General features: G+C 42.0%; 1 protein-coding gene across 1 annotated transcript; it reads left to right on the top strand.

The window, feature by feature from the left end:
• Positions 1 to 2,852: 2,852 nt before the first annotated feature.
• LOC112626348 (olfactory receptor 13-like) lies at positions 2,853 to 3,788 on the top strand. Its single transcript, XM_025388394.1, has one exon. The coding sequence runs from the start codon at positions 2,853 to 2,855 to the stop codon at positions 3,786 to 3,788; it is 936 nt and encodes a 311-aa protein (XP_025244179.1).
• Positions 3,789 to 9,446: the final 5,658 nt, after the last annotated feature.

Here is a 9,446-nt window from a genome sequence, read left to right as displayed (position 1 = left end):
CCAGGAAGAAGTGGCCCAATCGGATTTTTGTTTTAGGAAGAACACTCTGAAGCACAGGGCAGAGAATGGGTTGAGAAAGGGTCCAGTGGGAGGACTGAGATGAGACCAGGTGAGAGACAGATGCTGAGTGTCTAAGCTGATCATTGCAGCGGGATTGGAGAGAGACAAGATGGGTGGGAGAGGCATTTTGAAGGTGGCAGCAATGGAACCAGGGGACAGATAGGATGTAGAGACAGGAGCTGAAGGATTTGCCAAGTTTCTGACCTGTCTGACTGGACTGATCTGACAAATGACATTGATTACTGTGTGTGCATGTGTGTGTGCATGTGTGGGTGTGCATATGCACACGGTGTGTGCGTGCATGGTTATATACACGTGTGTGTATGTATATATATATATACGTGTGTGTGTGTATATATATATACACATATATAAATATAATCAAACCAAAGCCAACACAAGACTCTTTTCCCCTAAGATTTGGCTTTTTTATCCTAAGAATCAAGGACAAAAAGTTTCAGTAAGTTGATGACTCAGATTAGTTGAGCTCCTGCTAGCTCTGGTTTTCCTGCACATGGGAAACCCTACAGCTGCTGAAGAATGATTGAGATTCAGTTTCTTCAATATATTCCCTCTCTGAGCCTCAGTTTCTCCACCTGTGAGATGATGATAATAATCCCTCCCCTATACTTCTCACAGAGTCATCAGGAGGCTCAAAGTGAGAATGAATGTCAAAGCATTTTGCAAGACACAGCTCAAAAGCTGAATTCTATATTTTTGGCCCAAATGGAGGCACAGAGGCTGGGCTCATCATGGTGGATGATGTTGCTCCTGGGTCTCCCTCACATGTGCTTTCTGCTTACAATGTCTGAGAGTCAGGCAGTTTTTTCCCAAATGCTTTGTAGAGACTATTGTACACCCTCAGGAGAGTTAGGGAGAAGTGATGGGAGCTCTGGGGTTCAGGAAACCAAGGTCCTGGTTGTAGAACGGCATCTGCAGGCATACTTCACTGGTTTATAGACAGCTTGTCCCAACTGACCACAGCCTGCCTTCACGGTTTGACCAGGTTAAACACTCTTTAACACCAGAGCCTAAATAAAAATCCCATTCATTGGCTTCATGTAAATAATAAATAGTGAAAAATGGCAGGACATTTCCCCACACAACGCCCAAGGTGGAATAGTCCAACCTCTTTGGGCTGCTTCTCCACAAGAAGAATGTGGCTTTCAAAGTAGGTATTTTGAACACTATTTTATAGCTGAGGAAATAGAGGCCTAGAAAAGGGAACTAACAGCCCAGGTCACACAGCAAGTCAAGTCAGAGCCAGAATCCAAGCAGAACCAGCTGTCTCTAAACCCCATGCCCATTCCACCCTGTCATGTGGTTTTTCTCCCTTCAGGACCACCTGGCCCCAGCACCATTATCTTTTGTTTAGAGGAAGAAACTGAAGCCAACCTGGGGAGACAAGGTGACCTGCAAAAGCTCTTTGGTGAAAGGTAGATTTTAATAAAAATAGTTGTCTGCCAACTACGTGACGTCTATCAGATTAACATCAGTGAAGGTCCTGGAAAGATGCCTAGCGCAGAGGAGAGTCAAACTGTGCAGTCCTTTTGACCAAAATTAATAAACCATCTAATGAACTGAGTGCAGGCACAGGTTCCTGTGAAGACTCGTTCATGGTGCTCCGAAGGAGAGCAAGCAAACTGGGGAACACGTAGGTTGAGATCAGACAAATCGGTGCCAGGAGAAGGAGAAACACTGAGGACATCAAGATAGCTCCATTTCCTAAGGGCTGATGATGCATATGACATCTCTTCAGAGAGGGTGCCCTTTCCCTGTTCCCATGGAGAAACTGAGGCTCAGAGAGACAGAGCTAGGGGTCAGCAAGAAGACAAAAGTGTTAACAGAATGTTGACTTTTGTGGGGAGAAGGAACGGAGGGTAGACACCTGGGGCAGTGAAAATTTATGCTGGGCATCAAGGATGATGGAGTGACTTTTCAAGACACCTGCTTGCACAGCTTGGACCTGAATACCAGTCTTGTATATGTAGAGCCATGCAGAAATGCAGTTAAGATTTATTGAACACATATCACGTGTTAGGCCTTCTTGTGTGATAATTTCCATGCCAAAATATTATTCAATCTTCACAGCAAACCTGGAACAGAGAGACAATTATTCTCATTTTGCACTTCTGGAAGCAATCTCAGAGAGGTTGGGGGAAGGGTAAATGGCTTGTTCAAGGTCATTCTCTCAGCAAATTATACCGGCCGGATTTAGAAGTCAGTGTTCTTTCTACTACACTGTGGCCTGAGATCAGGTGGGTGGGTAGTCAGAGAGTTGTCTTGGCCTGTAGACAGACTGAGGGTAAAATTAAAGTGATAAAAAAATAGAAATCTTCAAAGGATAATGTGGGTATTCTCATTGTTACAGGCCTCTGAAATTTTCCAACTTGCATAGAGTCAATACACCAATATTTATCTCAAAACGCCTGGTGGCATGAAGAAAATCCAAGTGCCTCACTAAGGAGAGGAGGATGCTAAGGGGAATTAGAGACCGGCTAGTTCAATGCTTTCATTTTACAGCTGGAGAAACTGAGGCTGAGACGGGTAAGTGTTGGTGGTTTGGAGGTACAGCCAGTGCTAGATGTGACTCCTCTTCATAAATCTCCTGGGAGTGGTGGCAGTGGACAAGAGCAGGTAAAATTGGCGGTATTGTTGGGGATTATCATGTTTCAGCTGAACTGGGCATTGACCATTACCCAACCCCACCAGTGACCCCAGCTTGAGTGCAAACCTTAGCTAGTTCCCTGTCTGAATTGGTGCCTTTCTTTTTCACTGAGAGGTGGAACATAATGCAGGAGCCCAACGAGTCCTTTGTGACTGAATTCATCCTTCTGGGCTTCTCGCTCAGCCCCAGGACCACTCCTCTGCTCTTCTCAGCCTTTCTGATGATCTACCTGTTGATTATTCTGGGCAATGGCTTGATTGCCATCCTCATTTGCCTGGATTCACGCCTTCATACTCCCATGTACTTCTTTATTGGCATCCTGTCCATGTTAGACCTGGGCTACACTACTACAACTGTGCCCCAGATGTTGGCACATCTGGCCAGTGAGAAGAAGACAATCCCTTTCACGAGCTGTGTGGCCCAAATGTACATTTTCCTGGTGCTAGGCATCACTGAGTCCTGGCTCTTTGCCATCATGTCTATAGACAGGTATGTGGCCATTTGCCACCCACTCAGGTACAAAGTCATCATGAGCCCTTGGCTCTGTGGGCTAATGGTCATTTTTTGTGGACTCTGGGGTGTCACCTCTGCCCTTGTCTACACAGTCTTTGCCATGCACCTGCCATACTGTGGCCCCAACAGAATCAACCACTTCTTCTGTGAAGTCCCTGCAGTCTTAAAGCTAGCTTGTGCAGATACCTCAGTCAATGACCGAGTAGATTTCATTCTTGGTTTCAGTGTCATCCTGATCCCACTTTCCCTCATTCTTGTAATTTATTTCAACATTTTCATTGCCATCTTAACGATACGTTCAGCACAGGGGCAGCTAAAGGCGTTCTCCACCTGTGCCTCCCATATCACTGTGGTCACCATGTTCTCTGTGCCAGCCATGGTCATGTACATGAAGCCTGGCTCTAAGTCCTCCCCAGAAGAGGACAAGAAGCTGGCTCTGTTCTACAATGTCATCTCTGCCTTCCTCAACCCCATCATCTACAGCCTCCGGAACAAGGACGTGAAGAGGGCTGTCCTCAGGGTGACAGGCTGGGGAACGGCCTTATAATGAGTCCCTGCAGTGATAGCTGGGGGTCAGAGAAATAAGACTCATGGTGCACAATCACTGCCCCACACACTCATCACATGACCAGCAGCACCAGTGGACACTCCCACTCAGCTCCCAATCTCAACTCCACACAGGTCTGTGGGAGACAGTTCACTGTTTGGCAGACCAGACCCTGCAATGTCTTCCAGGAACACCAGGCACAGTGTTCAGCCACTTCACATGTACTATTTCAATTAACCATCAGGACAATCCTTTGAAATAAATACTATTATTATCACTGGTTTCTAGAAGAGGATGTAGGCACACAAAGCCTAGATAACCTGCTCTTTGGGTACATAATAGGTGTATATTTAAAAAAATATATATATATATATAACTTGCCCAATGTCACTCTGCTAATTAGCGGTAGATTTGGGACTGGAGCCCAAGACTGATTCTAGTGACCATGCTCTTAACCCTTATCCTGTCTTTGATGTAAAGTAATGGATCCATGGTTAGTGCTCAATGAAAATGCATTCTATTCCTGCCCTGTTTCCCCACTGTAATGCCATTTCAAGTGACACAGACTAAGACTGGAAGAGAAGCACATGTGAGGAAGATAATTTAAGAAATGTTCATGTGTTCTTTATTTAATTTTTCCTCCTTTCCATTTAACTTTGTGCATTTCAGTTAACATATTGCCAAAGAGAGGATTGTGGTTGTTGTGGAGTGGACAACCTGGGTAGAAGCCCTCAAGGAGTAAGACCTTAAGAGTAGTTCTGAGAGAGAAAGTGATAGAGAAGCCATTGGACTGAAAATTCATCTTTGCAATAAACTCACTTTCATATGATTAGTATAACTTCATAAAGTCATTAATCCAGTATTTATTAACTCCTACCCATGCCCTGTGCTAAGAATTGAAGAAAGGTAGGACATTGTTCTCCTCTTTAAGGAATTCCACAAACTAGAGTATGCACCGTATAGGTATGAGAAGTAATAGAAGCACCTTCAAGGAAGACTTTTATGATTAGAATTTTATCAAGAGGAGAAAACAGGGTAGAGAATTACAACCAGAGGAGTAGTTTAATAATAGTAGTAAAAGCAAATGATGTTTGTTGCTCTAGTGCTACATACATCTAAAGTCTCATTTAATCTTCACAAAAAACTTCAAGGTATGTGTTATTCTCCGAGTTTTACAGATGATAAATTGGAGGCTTGTTAAGGCGAACACCTAGTTTGTGCTGTTGGTTAGTGGCAGGACTGAACTTGAATTTTCTTTGACTCCAGAGCCTCTGCTGCCTCCTTGATACAGTCTGCCTCATAGACCACACCTTTGTGAAAGTATCTGGAGTATTTGGAGTATGTGAATGAGTTGGTTTGTCTTGAGCTGCAGTCAGCAAACCTTTCCTGTAAGGGGCCAAATAGTAAATATTTTTTGTCTTTGTGGGATACATATAGAGTCTCTATCACAACTTCTCAACTCTTGTTGGAGGGCAAAAGCAGACAAAGACATAATGAATAATATTTGCAACCATATCAAAATTCAAAAACCATTCCAAGCTAGAAATCCATATAAAAACATGAGCATTGAGCAGGTCTTGCTAGGAAGGCAGAAAAGTAACCCTTTCTAGGTACCAATTCTAGCCCCCAAGGGAGCTCCATATTTGCAAAAATACAATAAGACAGTAGAAACTTTAAATTTTCATTACTGTTGACCGATACGTTATTTCAGGCTTACTTGGTTCCCATTATTACCATATTACTTTGTTTTGTCTCTAGATTCTGCTATGAGGTTGGGAACCTGCTGAGAAGTCACCTCTAAAATTATAAATTCTCTGAATCTTCATGTCATTGAGCTTTAGAAATTCAGGATGTTTGTGGTAAATGGGACTTTTAAAGTCATCCAGCCTAACTTCACATCCAAAATAATGACACTACTTTTGAATAATATGGCCCTGTAGCTTATTATTGGACGCCTCTAAAAATGGAGAGTTCACTCTTTCACTCTTTTCCAAACAGCAAAATATTCTATTATTTGACAGTGTGAATCACCAGGGTTGTTTTTTTTTTTTTTTTTTTTTTTTTTTTTTTTTTTTTTTTTTTTGTAAGTTGAGCTTAAGGTTTGCCTCCCTGTAACTTTTACAAATCATTTGTAATTTTTCCCTCTGGAAACATACAATATACATGTCTCCCTTTTTTGCATGACAAACTTTGAAATATTTGATGAGATCTCTCAAGTTCTTCATAAGTCTCCATGCTCAAATTTCTCAGTCTCTTTTCTCTTCTTTAAATAACATGGAACCTTTATTGATAAACTCTCTTCTCTGGATAGACAAACCCTCGTTTGTCATTTTTACTTTTAAATTGTAGGTGCAAGAATCAAAAACAGTACGCTGGGCATCATTGGGCTCTTTGCCTAACATTAATTAAATTTCACTTTCATCAGTTGTAAGATGCAGTCAGGAGTGGGTATTGACTTTTTTGACTTTATGGGATGACTATGGAAAATGTATGCAAATGGCATGCGCTAGACCCTGTTTAGAAATCTGGTAAGAGCTATATAAATCCAAGGAAAAGCCCCAAAATGAGGTCCGCACAATGGGAAGGAAGCTGCATAAGAAGTAAGGTTCAGCACCAAGGATAGCTCCACCACAAGAAACGCCAGTGCTTGTGCCTCGGGGCACAGCTCAGTGCCGTTGGCTCGTCTTTTTCCAGTGTGCGCTGTCCTAGCATCTGGCAACACACAATGAATCAAGAAGACAGGATCTTTCTATTTTTGTGAGGGAAACTGATAATTTAGAACCTACATAGTACATTGGAAGATGCTAAATGCTACCTTTACGAAAGATTAAACAGGAGATAGGTATAGGGAGTGTGATATGTTTCCATACGCAGAATGGTCAGGAGAGACTCAAGTATTCCCTAAGAAGATGACATTTGAACAAACACTTGAAGGAGGTGAGAGTATGAACCATAAAGGTATCTTGGGAAAGAGAATTTCCAGCAGTGGGAACAGTAATTGCAAAAGCTCTGAAATAGGAGTATCTCTTGTGTGAGGAGCAACCAAAGACTGCATGGGGAACAGGCAGTGAGGCAGGAGAACCGGGTCTGGAGGCAGAGAACCTAAAGCCGATTCTTGCTGGCTTCCTAGAACTAAATCAAAAGGAAAAACCCCACCTATTCATGCAGAAGTAACAAAAGGATCAGAGGTACTCCTTTTGCAACCTCCTTCCCCTTTCCACTTCCTGACACAGGAAACATGAAAAGTGCCTCTGATTAGTCCCCTCCCACAACCAATCAGATAGGTCGCAGTTCTAGCCTTCATTTGTATAGGAATGTAACTTTGTAACTTCACTTCAGCCTCTGATTGTTCACCTCCCACAACCAATCAGACTAGTTGGGGGCCACTACTTCATTTACATAGGGTATAACCAAGTAACCAACGAGAAACCTCTAGAGGATATTTAAACCCCAGAAAGTTTTGTAACCAGGACTCTTGAGCTATATCCTCAAGCCCACTCCCACTCTGTGAAGTGTATTAATACTTTCAGTTCAATAAACCTGTGCTTTTGTTGCTTCAATCTTTGTTGCTTTGTTTGTGAGTTTTGCCCAATGCTTTGTTCAAAATGCCAAGAACCTGGACGACTGATAGTCAAGACCCTCCGCCAGTAATAATAGGGTGAGAAGTGAGAGGTAGGAAGTGAGGACAGGGAGGTGACTCATCAGGACTTTGGCTTTTCCTGAGAGATACAGAAATCCACTGGAGGGTTTTGATAAGAGAATTTACATTTTCTGGCCTATATTTAACAGGATCACTCTAGTGACTGTTCTAAGAATAGACTCTGAGGAAAGAGAGTTGACACTATGGGACTATTTGGAAGATACTGCAATATTTCTGATAAGATGGCAATTTGGACTGGTGGCAATGGTGGAGATGGAGAGGTGATTTTTCCTGGGATGTATCTTTGAAAAGGAACCAATAATATTTGCCGAAGTATTGCATGGGAGTGGTGGGTATGGGAGCAAGAGAATAGTTCAAAAGACTCTGAGGTGCTTTTTTTTTTCATTTTAGCCACTGAAGGGATAAAATTGCCATTAACTGAACTGAAGAAGACTGTAAGAGGAGCAGGTTTATGGGGGAAGACTGGAAATTTGATTTTAGAAAATGTTGTTTAACTCACCTGTTAGATATTCCAATGGAGATAGATATCAAATAGGCAGTTGAATAGATGAGTTCAAAGAAAAGATCTAGGATGGAGGTATACTTCAGATTTTTCAGCACATAGTTAGCTTTCAATGCCTAGGTTGTATCCATAATTAGAGTGAGAATTCAAACTCAGATCCTGCTAATTCCAATGCTATGGCATACTGCCTCTAACATGAGAATTAAATATTTTCCTCATCCATCTGAGCTGGGGTCCTGTCCCTAACTTTATGAGGTATTATTTTAATTCAAATTGATAGCTATCAGCCTTTCACTTTCTGTATAATATTTCAGATATTGAAATTCTGATCCAAGGTTTGGGGATTTTCTATGGAAAAACTTGACACTCTGCAATGTTGTGCAACATGTACTTTCTGTCCCCTAAAATTATGACTACACAAGTCACTTTTCTCAAACAATGTCACCTAAAGGGGCTTATTTCATGTTTTGTCCTGCTAAACCCTACATGACATTTGATGGTGTGAGAGACACACTTGATCTTAATGTGGTGGTGAGAACATGGGACTTGGAGTTTAAGTCTGAGATCTATCACTCACTATAATATCTATCTGACCTTGGATGGCTGATTTTGAAATTTTCATTTATGAAAATGAAAATGGTGGTGCTGACCTCCACAGGTTGTGGTAATAACCTAACAGGATCACATTTACTAAAACATTTTATACAGCACCATTTTATAAATGACAATTTCTTCTTTGGAATCTGGAAAATGTGACATATCCAGATGATAGAACTCTGTTACAACAATTTAAGGACCAGGAGAAGCATAAAGAAAAAAGGACTGGTCAGTAACATGCCCTCTTGTCCGGGCTGCCAACCTAGGATCAAGGACTGAGTCCAGATCAGACTGAAGATACATTCTCATCCACCACTCAGTTCTATCCTGTGAACAACATGGCTGTGGAAGATTCCTTACTAGGTTTTACGAAAAGCTTTCAGACATGCAGTGATATGGTTTGGCTGTGTCCCCACCCAAATCTCATCTTGAATTCCTACATGTTGTGGGAGGGACCCAGTGGGAGGTAATTGAATCATGGGGGCAAGTCTTTCCCATGCTGTTCTTGTGATAGTGAATGACTCTCATGAGATCTGATGGTTTTAAAAAGAGGCGTTCCCCTGCACAAGCTCTCTCTTTGCCTGCTGACACCCATGCAAGACATGACTTGCTCTTCCTTGCCTTCAACCATGATTGTGAGGCTTCCCCAGCCACACGGAACTGTAAGTCCAATTAAACCTCTTTCTTTTGTAAATTGCCCAGTATCGGGTATGTCTTTAGTAGCAGCGTGAAAACAGACTAATACACACAGGTATCTCATTTCCAGGAAAATGTGTTTCACCTTTTTGAGCAATACCAAGGGCACAGAAATTTTCTCTATGTCTAAATTCTTAAGTCTCTGAGGCCAACTTTACATGTCAGTTTGTTCTTTACAGTTGTGATCACTGCAGGTATGACT

This window comes from Theropithecus gelada, chromosome 1 (assembly GCF_003255815.1).
Source record: "Theropithecus gelada isolate Dixy chromosome 1, Tgel_1.0, whole genome shotgun sequence".
Lineage (NCBI taxonomy): Eukaryota > Metazoa > Chordata > Mammalia > Primates > Cercopithecidae > Theropithecus > Theropithecus gelada.
The sequence above is the reverse complement of the archived record's forward strand: the minus strand, read 5'-3'. Positions and strand labels throughout refer to the sequence as shown.